The sequence below is a fragment of the Dasypus novemcinctus genome, chromosome 4 (assembly GCF_030445035.2).
Source record: "Dasypus novemcinctus isolate mDasNov1 chromosome 4, mDasNov1.1.hap2, whole genome shotgun sequence".
NCBI classification, from domain to species: domain Eukaryota; kingdom Metazoa; phylum Chordata; class Mammalia; order Cingulata; family Dasypodidae; genus Dasypus; species Dasypus novemcinctus.
Window position 1 is genome coordinate 144,779,807 of NC_080676.1, and position 13,761 is coordinate 144,793,567.

General features: G+C 40.1%; 1 protein-coding gene across 16 annotated transcripts in view; it reads right to left on the bottom strand.

Annotated features, from left to right (window-relative positions):
- APP (amyloid beta precursor protein) overlaps window positions 1-13,761 on the bottom strand; it is a 254,693-nt gene that overhangs the window by 80,464 nt on the left and 160,468 nt on the right. For 4 of the 16 annotated variants that reach the window (XM_058296124.2, XM_058296123.2, XM_058296126.1 and 1 more), the window contains exons 7-8: window positions 11,441-11,608; window positions 9,137-9,193 (exon numbers count right to left, since the gene is read on the bottom strand). The exons of 4 other annotated variants lie outside the window; for them this stretch is intronic. In XM_058296124.2, coding sequence (XP_058152107.1) covers window positions 9,137-9,193; window positions 11,441-11,608 — 225 coding nt within the window. The remainder of the gene's footprint in view (window positions 1-9,136; window positions 9,194-11,440; window positions 11,609-13,761) is intronic. 8 more of the 16 variants (XM_058296132.2, XM_058296130.2, XM_058296136.2 and 5 more) reach the window with 2 other exon arrangements.

Sequence of the window (13,761 nt, forward strand, 5' to 3'; positions counted from 1 at the left end):
ATAGTGAGAATGGTGTCAATAACCATATCCAATGAAAAAATGCAAAAGGAAAGCATTTCCAGGTCCTAGTACATTACTGACAAAGCAAACATTCTGCTTCCCCAAATTGAGTGGACTTTTTGATGATTAACGCTTTCTTTAGAATCCTCATTCTTGTTCCTGCAGCTCTGGGAGGTCAAAGGTATCTGAGAAGCTGAGCTAGAAGCTCTGACTGTCTTGAATGGGTATTTTCATTCCTTTATCCCTTCATTAAATAAGTATTACAGTTCCTACTATATGTGAGACACACTGGAAAAATCCTTATGGAATTACATTCTAGTGAGAGAACCAACCAACATAAAAATCATATTAAAACCAAACAAGAAATCATACATCTTTTTACAATGCAATTTATATTCTAGAGAAGAAAAATGGGAAAAAATCGAAAATTAGGGTTAAGAAGGATCAAGAATGCTAGAGGGGGGAGGGGAGAATTACATTGGTATCTAACCAGCTGGGTCTCACTGTGAAAGTGACACTTGGACAAGCAGTCGAAGGCAGTGGTGAAGAAAGAGATGCAGTTATCTGTAGGAATATCAGTGCAGGCAGTGGGGTCACCAGCACAAGGACCTGAGGAGGCAGGAGTGCCTGGTGAGTTCCAAGACAAGTAAGAAGGGCTGAAGACGCTAGGGAGAGAATTGTGGAAGAGAGAAGAACAGGGACAGATCAGGAATGGCCGTGAAGCCATTGAAAAAGTCTCTGAAAAGCCATAGCAGGGCTATGAAGAGGGAAGAATGTGATGTGATGTGTTTTAAAAGATCACTGGCTCCTAAGGGAACAAATGCAAAAGGAGGGAGATCTTTAGGAGTAGATGACAAAGAAGAGAGGGACTTGGGCTAGGGAGAAAAGGTGGCAAGGGGCTCTCACAGATGGTGCCTGCCTATACTCACTCACACACCCACACACGCTCACACACATACCCACACACTCACACACTTACACACACCCAAAGACTACAAATTTACTTCTTTCTCTCACCACAAAAACACAGGTAACTGGGCACTAAGGAAGAAACTGTTTTCACACTTGCATGAAATTGAAATTTTAAAAATTTACATTTAAATTTAATAATGATTCATTGATGCTTATCACAACACTTAATACCTCACATTGTAATCCCCTTTCTTAACACCTGCCTGGGCGGTTTTCTGAGAGGAAAAAGCAAGTTTGCTTTTAGTTTATGCACGAGCCCTGGCCCTGTGCTGGATCTTCTTGTCACAAATACTCCACAATCATTAAAAACACGATGCCAATGAAACATTTCCATTCCTGCTTTTCCCCTGAGAAAACGTCACAATTTTAGAGGAAGTTGCTTCAAAACAGGGTGAAATCCTGGTACTGGCATCAGAGCGTAGTAGAAATCACTCTCCTCATCCATCCGGAGGTGCTACATATTGGATACCATGGAGCCTAACTGCAATACACCGGTTGCCTCATTTTCAGTCCTGATGTTGTAATCCCTGCATAGCACTCCATTTCGTATTTGTACTAAAGTCAGCAAGAATGATGGCTGTACTTATGAACCTTGTTCTTGTGAAACTGAAACTTAACCTAGTATATATATTGCCTAAGAGTTAACTCCTGAAAGTCTTATTGTTGCTCAAATGTATCTTCTCTCTACGACAAGCTCAGCATATCAACTCACTACCTTCCCCTGGTGTGAGACATGACTCATCCCTGGGAATATAATCCCATGGCACCAAGGGATTATAACCAAGTGCCAACTAGTAATGCATTTGGAAAAAGACCTTGACCAAAAGGGGGAATATTAAATACAAATGAGTTTTTGTGGCTAAGAGATTTCAAAGTGAGTCAGGAGCTACTTCCAGAGGTTAGGCTTACGCATATCTTAGCAGGATCTCAGTGACTGGCATAGTAAACAGGTGCCTCAAACAGTGAGGCTTCTGAGAGCTCTAGAAAAATCTAGACACTAGAGGCAGGGCAGGTCATCTCAGGAATATGGCACTCTGTCAGTGGGCCTTATCTTGGAACATGTGTTCCCCAATAAAAGAGTTAGACTCATTTAAAATTTCCCTACACATGGCTCTTCTACCACTTTTATTTGAAACTATAATCAGCACTATACTCATTAAATATATATAGAGGCTTAAATCTTCGGTCTGTTCACACGCTGGTTGAGTCCTGAATCTCAGCAGAGACGCAATATCTACTCTCCAGTTCATCGGACTCGCCCAGGACAACAAAAGGATGATGATGGACAATGCCAACCCCCCAAAACAAACAGTATCTACAACTGTGAGCAAGATAGTTCTATACATCTGTCCCAAGGGATCTAAGCCCCCTCTCAATCAGAAACAGAGTTGACATCAGCATCTTAAAATCCTCAAGATTAATAAATGAACAAACATAAGGGAGGGTATACAACTATGGACTTATTATTATTCTAGCAATGGAAGAACTTATAACATTGATATAAAGCCAGTGGTCATCAAAGGTTCTGAGGGGAGGGAGAGGGAAGAAAGGTAAAACACGGGGCATTTTTGGGGGATTGGAATTGTTCCAAATGACATAGCAATGATGGATACATTTTGTCAAACCTATAAAAATGTGCAGTGTAAAGTTTACTATCACATAAACTACGGACCATGGTTAGTAGCAATGCTTCAATATGTGTTCAACAATCGTAACAAACGTACCACACTAATGAAGGATGTTGTTAACGGGAAAAGTGGGGGAGGGGCAGGGGGCTGCGGTATATGGGAAGCTCCCTCTATTTTTGATGTATCATTTATGTAACCTAAGCCTTCTTTAAAAATAAATTAAAAAAACAAAGATGATTATTTTTAAAAGTTAGCAAGAATGTGGTGAAGCCAAAACTAAAGTCATTGTGAAAAAGTGCCACGATCATTTTGATATTCACTTGTTTCCTCAATCTCTAGGGTGACACATAATTTTACAGTCTTAAAGGCTTAGGAATAAAACCCCACCTTTGAACAGTAACCACTGCGACCACTTCTGATAGGCCAATAAGACTGAATGTCTCTCTTAACAGAGGCTTGTGAATGGCATTTAGTCAATATACTAATAGCAGAGCCTAATAATACAATTTAGCCAGTCTCCTTTCATGAGCAGAGAGGCAATTCATCTGTATACAGATGATGAAAGTACAACAGAAGGTGAAAGTACATTAAGACCTATATAAGTCTAATTTATATAGCAGAAGTGACAATGAGGATATTTTATAGAAAGGTGAAACACAGAAATGAAGAGAGAAGTCTTAGGTGAAACGTTAATTTCAAAACATGGCAGAGATTTTAGATTGCCAACCCACAAACAGCATGCATGCACACACAAAGACACATTTCCCTCCATTTTTCTAATACCCAAATAGATAAAATCCCTACCAGTGTTCTATTCATCATCCCCACCAAGTCCTAGACAGAACAGCCATTTTCTGCCCTGACATAGCTCCCTCATCTGTTTGCTTGTTGTTTTTGCTCAATGTCTGCTCATTGTTTGTATTTCTTTAGGAGGCACAAGGAACTAAACCCAGGATCTCCCATGTGAGAGGCAGGCACTCAACTGCTCGAACCACATCCACGCCGCCAGAGCAGCCTTTTATAATATGAAAATAATGTCTGAGAACCTTATAGGTGGTACCAGACTTTCCTAAAAAAAAGAACAAAGGCACTTCCCCCAATATTCTCTTACATCCTGTTTATTTTACAGCGAGCACAATCATAGTTGGCAGAGAACACTATCAATACATCGTGCAGACAAAAGGTAATAAAAATGTAATCTATACTATGCTTATTCTACTCTAGTCAAGGTACATTTCTTTTTTATGTCTTAGACACATCTGACATGGGAATTTTGACAAATACATGAACTGAGTGTGAAAGAATGAACACTGGAATTATATTTATTAATATATCTACCTTATTTAGCACAATGCACCAAAATGTGACTTCCAGTCTGAATCTGTAAAATATATGTGAGGTAATGGGGATAATACTGGCATCTAGAATCTCTTAACCTTAGGTTAGAAGCTATTCTCAACTTCACTAATGGAGAATCATAAAGAAAGAACCCATCAGAGCTGCTCAACCCACAATATATGTCAAAATCTTCAATATTTTCTACTTTCATAGAAATTACAGCAGTAAAAGGGAGATGAAACTGCTGCCATCTTAAGGATAAAGCCAATTTCATTTTACCCTGGCCCTTGAAGGCAATCTTTCTTTACATTTGTATATCTAACTTTATATTGTTATTTAATTCTATTCCATACCTGGGTCTCATTCTATCAATAACACTGTAAGGTTATTGAAAGCAGGATACTTGGTTTACTTGGCTGGTGTCCCTCAAAATACCTAGCTTAGCACCAGCATGCCGTGGGCTCAAGAGTAACAGGTGTATTAAACCACATTTCATGGACCAAATCTGGCATGATGCCTGGCTTCTGTAAATAATGTTTTACTGGAACACAGCCGTGTCCATTCACTTATGAATTATCTATGGCTTTTATGCTACAACTGCAGAGGTAAGTAGTTACAAACACCATATGAACTGCAGAGTCTAAATATCTGGCCCTTTACATAAAATACTTTCCAACACCTGCATTTAAGTATCTTCTTTTTCTCCTCTAGCAAATAGCTAAAGAAGAGAACACATTTTTACTTCTGAGTAAATGAATTTTTAGAAACATTACAATGCTGGTTTGCTGAGCAAATTAATTGCTTTGAAACTTAGGGTTTCTCATTATAGTAGCTTTGAGGAAAGAGTCATTCTTTTATTCTAGGCGTTTCTGGATACCAAAGATTTGACTTTACATATTTATCAATTTAATAGGTTTTACGTGTGCACTGATGTGATGTGGAATTCCATGCACCACTCTGTCTTTTAATGTATTTTAATTGTTTTTTAAAATGTTTGGCAGGTTTATAAAAAATCATATTCTATTAGACTAGAACATGCTAAAGGAAACTATTATTTGCTATTTCACAACCAGAAGTATAAGCATAGCATGATAAAGAAAAATGATTCAAATATGGTAAAAGATTAAAAGGCTTTGCAGTTATAATAGGGTATGATAAACCTGGGGGATGGGTGGCACATCCCACTCGAAGGTTGCCCAAGAAGTTATTGACAGTTTGCAAATTATGAGCTTCGGAGGCTAGAGACTTATTGCTTGGGGACGGTAGTTTGGCCTAATTTGAAGGTATGTTCCAACTCTCTTTACATTCTCTAGAAGTATACTAATCTGTACCAGTTAACTTGGGTCATTTTGAGTAGAAATCAATCCTTGCCACCACACACTCACCCAATACTATGCTCCTCTTGAGTTCCTAAGAAAAAGAACATGATCCCAAGGTACATCCTAGATGCCCAGTACCCTGTGTGTTGAAGTTACAGGGCATCTTTACAAACAGTAGTTCTCCAGGTGGGATTCTATGAAACCAACATGAAACAAAGGGAGAAGGAAGGAATGATGCATGGGTGAGTATTCCAGAACAAGTATTTACTGGTTTCTTCTTTTTTTTCCTAGAGTGGCTTATATTGAGCAGGAAAAGCTCGTATTATAGTCGAGAGCGGCATAGCTCTTGCATATTGAGTGCTAGCATAGTGGTCTAACATTGATTTTCATAAACATCTGTCAAGAATTGGAGGCTCCTGCTATTTCCAACACTCTAGCATGCCCTCAAATTGGCAGAAACTTGTTCAAACCAGTCTAGTTACAGCTCTCAGTTCGACATGGGGAAACTTTGCTGGTCTAGATCTGTGGTTCTTAATCATTTGGGGGAAATTTTGCCCTCCAGGACACATCTGGCAAAGTCTGGAGACATTTTGTTTGTCATAACTGGGTGGGTGCTACTGGCATCTAATGGGAAGAGGCCAGGAATGCTCCCAAACATCCCCCCAGGCACTGGACGGCTGGACAGTGCTCCCCTTTACCCCCACCAAAACAAAGAATTCTCCTGCTCAAAATGTCATTGTTGCTGAAGTAGAGAAATCTGTGTCTAGATGCATGACCCACACCTCACTGCAAGTGAAGGGGCAAAAGATGGGTCACTTGTCCTTTGACTGGATCCCTTGGTGCCCACACTTGACTAAAAATTAGCTAGGGCGGCGGACTTGGCCCAGGGGTTAGGACGTCCGTCTGCCACATGGGAGGTACGGGGTTCAAACCCCAGGCCTCCTTGATCCGTGTGCAGCTGGCCCATGCACAGTGCTGATGCGAGCAGGGAGTGTCGTGCCACGCGGGGGTGCCCCCGCGCGTGGCGGAGCCCCACGCTCAAGGAGTGCACCCCGTAAGGAGAGCCGCCCAGCGCGAAAGAAAGTGCAGCCACGCACAGGAATGGCGTCACGCACACGGAGAGCTGACACAACAAGATGACGCAACAAAAGGAAACACAGATTCCCTTGCTGCTCATAACAACAGAAGCGGACAAGGAAGAAGACGCAGCAAACAGACACTGAGAAGAGACAACCAGGGTGGGGGGGGGTGGGGAGAGAAATAAATCTTTAAAAAAAAGATTAGCTCGATGTTTTTTTTGAGGCTGGATGCTATTGAGGAGTTGGACTGTTGGTCCTTTTCAGATACAATCTGACAGGAAGCGACACTGGAAGAAATGACCATCCAGTCCCACCTGAAACATAAACTAATGGATGGATACTTATCTAGTACCCTACTACTTACAAACACAGCACTGGGCAACTTGCCTGTCAAACCTCTGCACTGCCCTATGCCTATGTGCAGAGCAGGGAAGAATGCCACCACCACCTCAGCTGTCAGTGAGCAAGATCCTTTCTCACAAATGGGAAAGGTTTCTTGTTTGTTTTTAAATTCAAATTCATGAGTATATGAGTGAAATGAAGGCCCTAAGCCTCATATCTGTATCTGTCCTGTTTGTAGCTTAAAATTTCATTTATCATAACCAAAAGAAAATCCCAAAACAGTGTATCTGAAATGCATAAAAAACAACTACAATGTTTTTTTTATGAAAAACATCCAAAATCTAGAAATGTCTGATTATAATAATTGTGCCATTTTCAGCATCTATTGCTTAAGAAGACTCAATAGGAAAATTATTATATGTATAATACATTAAACATTTTCTCTGTGTGTTTGATAAGCGTTAAAAAAAAATCTTATTTCAGGATTATTATTTGGCTAGAAGCAACTCAGACATAGGAATCTATAAAACTAACCACCTCTGCACAGAGATGTCATCCAATTAGCCCTAAATTGGTGAAATAGCAAAGGACAAGCCCAAATTGCCAAATCAAATGGGCTTGCTCACCTTCTAGTTTGGCTTATTTTCTCACACTCAAATCTGCTGTCTACATTTGACCTCCAGATGACCATGACTTTTTCAATTCAAACGTGCTATAAATAAGACTGCATTGCCGCTCAGGCTATAAATAATGAGAAATTATACGCTTTCACCACACTGTTTGCACTAGCACTGCAAAATCCCTCAATTGCTGTGATTGAATAATCTCTGTAGGTAGACAAGAAAATACAGCTGCCAAAAATCACGTCACCCTCCTAGAATGGAAAGGTGTCAGGATCCCAAACCAATGCAACTAGATGGGGAAAATTATTGCAAAAGAGATAATTATGAAAGAGACAACACAAGTTATATGCACATCGTGAAAATAAGTGTACCAAATGAGGTTCATTTCCATTAATAAAAATGGAAATATAATTCTTTTATATGCTGAAATGATATAATATGAAACAAAGGAAAATAATGATTACTTTGTAAAAGGATATGGAAGACATTTAATTTACAGATGGATGCTATATTTATGGCATCTAGGAAAATTGTGTTTAATATTCATCTTTCCAAGATTTTAATGGATCCTTTAAATGTTCTTCTCACCCTCAAACATAATTGTACTAACATATATAATGGTGTCAGAACTGAATGTGTAGTAGCCACTGGCATGTGAACATGGCTATGATGTCAAGTCGGTTTCAAATGTGACTTGGGATACATCACTGAGCTGTTAAAGGCTCATTTTTCATATGCACAAAGGAAAGGAGAAAAATGCTCACAAAAAGTTCTGGAGATCATGAACTATCTGTGAAAATGCTTGTTTTAATGTAACAATATAACTTGTAAATCGAAGTATTTTTCCTAGTCCTTCTATATCTACCCACTTGCCACACTTTCAACATTCTTAGAGACAAATGTATTTTGACAGGAGCAGGAAATAAGCCTACTGTGGAAGTGAAAACGACATCCTTCAAAAAATATACATAATTTGAATTAATTTGAATATCCTACGAAGGCCATTGAAATATTTTAGTTTATGGTGAAATCTTTTGTAAAATACATCATTCGTCATCTCTAATTTATCTCATAAATAGATCAATGAAAATTTTAATTGCAATATGTCTAAGCCAATACTGAAATTTTATCTCTCCTTCTACCAATCATAAGTGTCAAGAGAATGTAGGATACTAAACTCAAAGCAGGATATAATCCAAATATAAGTGAGTATTTGAGTTTGATCCCACATAATTAAACAAAACTAGACTTGTCTGTCAACTGAAATGATCACAAAACACAAGCCACTGTAAGACCGGTGTGGTTGGTTGATACAACTGTTCCTTATGGGAAGCCCTTTCCCTGCTTCCTGATACAAGCAGAGGTTGGGCATGTATTATTCACCACTGTGCATTCTGGGAGAGGTATTGACATCTATCTGCAGACACACGTGACTAAAGCCTGTGCACATACAGTTTTTCATGCAATGCCATGCAAGCACATTAAGTATGTCTCTGGGAAACCAGTTACATGTATATATGGCTTATTAACAAATCTTGTCTTTTTAGCAGCTTTTAGAAAATACAATAGCATTGCTAAATAAAACAATAACATTGTATACACAATACTTACATTAAAATGGATCCAAAATAGAAAAAGCTTAGTCAATGCTTTTTACCTGACATCTCAAGTCCTCTGGCAAAATTTGATGAAATTACAAGCAAAGCAATGGTAATAAATATTAATTAGGAGACAGATGTTCAAGAAACACAAAATCATGCAAAGAAGATGATAATGGAATTTTAATCCAGCCATGCAACACACTCTACACCTCCCACCAGTGAATTACAACATACGTTTAACAGGATCTTGGGGATGAGGTTCCTGGGTAGTCTTGAGTAAACTTTGGGACACTATAGAAAAAATAAGAGAACATAACTAAAAACAAAAACAGAAGGATGGGAATGATGGCTGAAACTCACTCATATGATGCCACTGACCAAAATAAATCAAAATCAAAATCATTGAATTAAATAAATAAAACAAACATCCTTAGATTCAGCCCCTGCAGGGAACCAAGGTAAAGATAAAAATAAAAATGAAAGAAATTAACACATTAGAAGCTATCTATTTTGGCTTAGATAGGACATCCAAGTACACTATCAGGGATTTCTTGCTCCTATTTTCCTCCCTCAGTGAAAAGTATCACCAATTCCCATTGATCCATTCTTCACAGCATCTCCATTTGTTTCACCCATTCCTGGGGCTGTCTTTAGCCCTTGGTTCTGGCTATTTGTTGAGGTTTTATTCTCCACTTACATTTGTTCACCCTTCTACTGATATCCAGTCTTCATAACCCACCCTTGTGAAACCAAGTACTGCCGGCCTAATCCTCTACAACTTGTGCATCTACTTTCCCCAAATCTCTCAGCAGACTTTCTGTTGTCCATCTAGCCACAGCCCTTGAATCAAATCAAACTGAACCATGGAGAGGGCATGGATGGGACATGGTTAGTGTGGTGGGTATGGGGAGGAGTAGCATTTGTAAATCTAAGACAAATTCACCAGTACTAATAATTTAAAAAATTTTTTTCTTAGTATAAATTTTTAAAAATTATAAATATTTATCTTAAGTGTATAACTACGATTTTAAAATAATATTTATGATTTAAAAATAATAATATACTAAAGCCACCTCCAGGGAAAGGGAGAAAAAATTTGGAAATATATCAGGAAATCTCCCACAGCAACTCAGACAGTGAGAATCACTTTAACAAAACTCCTTTGTTCTACTGGATCCAGGAAACAGAACCCCCACTGTGTTCCACCATTACCTGACCTAATTAATTTCTTTGTTCGCAACAGAAGAAAGGAGTCTTTGAGCCAGAAGGTGCAATTATCCAATCAGAGCTGGAAAAGAACTCTTTGGATTCACAAGGAAAAGGGAGTCACCACACAAACCTGTGTAGACACACACATTTACACACATACACACACTCAAGGGGAGACCAAGAGGTACTTTTCCATTGGATTCCTTCACAACACAAGGTTTTAGTTATGTTGGTCCTTCTGTTCTTCTGTTTAATCCTATGATCACACCTGAAAAACAATTTGTATAATCCCCAGGAGACCCAGGCAGGAAATGGTGACCATACCAAGAACAAGGGAAAAAGGCAGTGGAGTCTCTCAAAAAAGGAAATACAACTACTGACTTTACTAGTTCAGTGATCCAATCACATAATTATTTCTTGAGGAGGCTGACTTCCTTCTAATATAATAATAATAAAGTTGGGGACCTAACATTATAAGGCTGTTAACAAAAGCAGAGTTTCATAAATCTGGTGCACTGTCTCCTCAGAACTAATCCCAAAGTAAAATTTCAGCTTCCATTTAAGTATCTTGACTTTACATATTTATGTGCAGTGTTAGAAAATCTTAGTTTAAAAGAAATGTGCCTCGAAAATTATATTGCCTGCACCTATACCATTGAAGGTTTCAAAGGGTAAGTCCCTTTTCTCCTACTTGCAAGAGAAGAAGTGAAAACTTGACAACATAAACGTCTTGTGCATGAGCTCAGGGGGAACACAAGACCTTTCTCTGTCTGGCATTTGAGGTGCGTACGCTCCATTTGATCATGCCTTTGTCCCCAACTCACCTCCACCACACGCAATAGAAGACACATATTATGAAGTTCATCACCGCAAATACACCTCAGTATTGCAACTGAAGCTACATCAGGCAGGCTTGCAGGGGCAGACCGCCCTTGCATGGACTGCACGTGCGGAAACACAAAGACAACTTGTACACAAAAACAATACACAGAGGTCGACATTTGCAGAAACGACTGCAGATGACAAAACAGCAGCTCCAGCTCTATTTGAAGAGAAGCACTGCAAAGTCCCTACACAGGGCCAGACGTGGCTGCCAGAGCTAGTGAAAGAACACATCTAGAGCCATGCTTTCTCAGAGAAAGACGGAGAGGAGCGCCCACGATTGAACATACTGCGGAGACTCGGGGCAATTAGAGAAGTGGACAGGAATGTGGTTAGTGGTGGCAAGAGACCCATTCCCAAGAACCAGGAAAAGCAGTCTGTGACAGGGAGCAGAGTCAGTGGCGAGAGAGACGACAGGTGGCCAGGCTGGAGGAAGGGTCCACTTACTGACGCTGCCACAGACCGCCATGCAGTACTCCTCAGTGTCAAAGTTGTTTCGGTTGCCGCCACAGCCGCCATAAAAGAACGGGGTGCACTTCCCCTCGGTCACATCAAAGTACCAGCGGGAGATCATTGCTCGGCACGGCCCCGTCTCGGCTTGTTCAGAGCACACCTCTAATCAGACGAGATGTGGGGAACCACATTTAGCATGAAAAAGGTACGGTCTCGCCGTTCACGCGCACACTTGTTTATTTTTCTTACCGCATTTTTCCTCCTAGTGGTAACTTGTACCGGGTTTATTAGGCAGCACCCACCAAACGTTTACTGCGGAATTTAGTCACCCACCAGGACGGTAAAATTGTCTTTGGAACAAAGCTCTCATCTGGTTTAATGAGTGTAGGTAGAACTGGTAATAAGAGGATTCTAGCTAGAGGTGAAATGATCTGTTAGCTGCCTCTAGATTAGTAATAAGTGGCAGAAGGTATGTGCACATCAAAATGTATCTTCTTTGTGAAAAAGAAATGTTGCTTTCAAAGTGACTTCAACTCAGCTTTGAATTATAAAATTATTTGTCATAAGGCAAACGTGTTAACCTTTCAAAAACATCTGATTATTCTTTAATAAATGACTGACTTGAGTATAAAATTAATCAAGTTTTGGGGGAGAGTAAGACTGTCCACTGACAAAGTCTGAAAGCATAGGCAACATCTCTAAGTGTGACTCCAGTTGGTGACATTTTATTTACTCATTTAAGGACAGTTTTTATTTGTATATTTATTTGCTCCTTGGACAACAGTGTTCCAAACAATAAAGCACATATATTTAACCAACAATAATTTGTCAACACATATTTTTTTACATCATTGTGCATTGTTTTACATCAAAACACATCTTACCTGTCACCCTGCCCTACCACCCTCCCAGGATCCGTTTCATAACTCCTGAGTGACTCAAAGTGTAGTAACTAGTCCATTTAGAACTCCACCTCCCCATGGAGGTGCCATTTTTGCTAGAAGTAAAATGAGGGCCCCTATTCTTCCTTAGGCTTTGTGTCATGCCCTATAGAGGGCCTTGGCACATGCAGATGTCTTGCTTATTCTTAGTTTTATTAACATGTCAGATATAAACCACACATAACCCAGAGCTTCCGGATTAGGAATACGCAACAGACTGACCCTAAACCACCAACCAAGGACAAAGAACCACAATGTCAAGAAGAGAACTAACTTTTTAGTCCCTATCCCCACTTGCGCACACACACCCGTACCACCCATTGCTCTCTCCCGTTGAGGCAGAGGGGGTGCCATAACCACAAGCCGCTACTACCCTCGTGATGCCAGCAGAGGGGGGACATTCAGCTGAGCCCAGCAAAGGACTGTGAAACACCTAGCTGGAGAAATAGCCTGTGTAATGGACAGCTAAGACTATCCTGATTCTCCTCGATCATGTTCAGATGGAAACATCTGGCAATGAGTGCATCAAGCTCAATCTGTCCCCCATTAGTAAATTCTTCTTATTCAGGATTGCTGCTTTGAAAGTCCAGGTCCATCAAGCCACTCTGTGTTTCTAGATGGCTTTCTGCACAGACTCCTCCCGTATGGTGAAAATCTGCTGACCTGTTAGCACATGTGAGATTGTCAGTTTTATCTCCCAAAATGGAAGGGCTGGCATTCTGACCTATGAAAGTTAAGTTCATTTCAGGGGCCTGATAACTTTAGTAACCAACAATCAACTCCCAGATTACAGAGCTAAATGCCGTGATCCAGATCTGGGATCTGTTCCAAGAATGACCCACCCATGGGGCTCAACAGCTCTCTCCACTACTGGATCTTATCTTCTTCCTCTCAGTTGTAAAAACCCATCAGGCTGCTAGGTTAGCTTTCACCTCCCCCTGTATCTCCTGCAACATTCTATACATGTTCTCGCCACATCCTCTTTCGTGTTAGTGAAATATAATAAATAATACCCATCTTCATTATTCTCTCCCTCAACCTGTGCTAATTCAACAAGCCTACAAGGAAACAATGTCTCCTGTGCACATGCTGTGATTACAGCCAGCAGTGGAGCTGCAAAGAGTATGGTTGCAGCTACCGAGGGAGGTAGAGTTAAGGTTGTTTAGGGTTCTGGGGCAAAAATTCACTGTGCCCCAACAATTCATGCTGAATCCTATATTTTTATACATCTTAGAGCACCAAATACATGTATTTTGAAACTTGTCTGCCACAGGTTCCATGGTATAAGTCACAGCTATGCAGGGACAGGGATCTTGTCTTTATGACCTTCCTATGTACGGAAGACTAAATGGTAAAATTTTGGGAGGGTGCAAG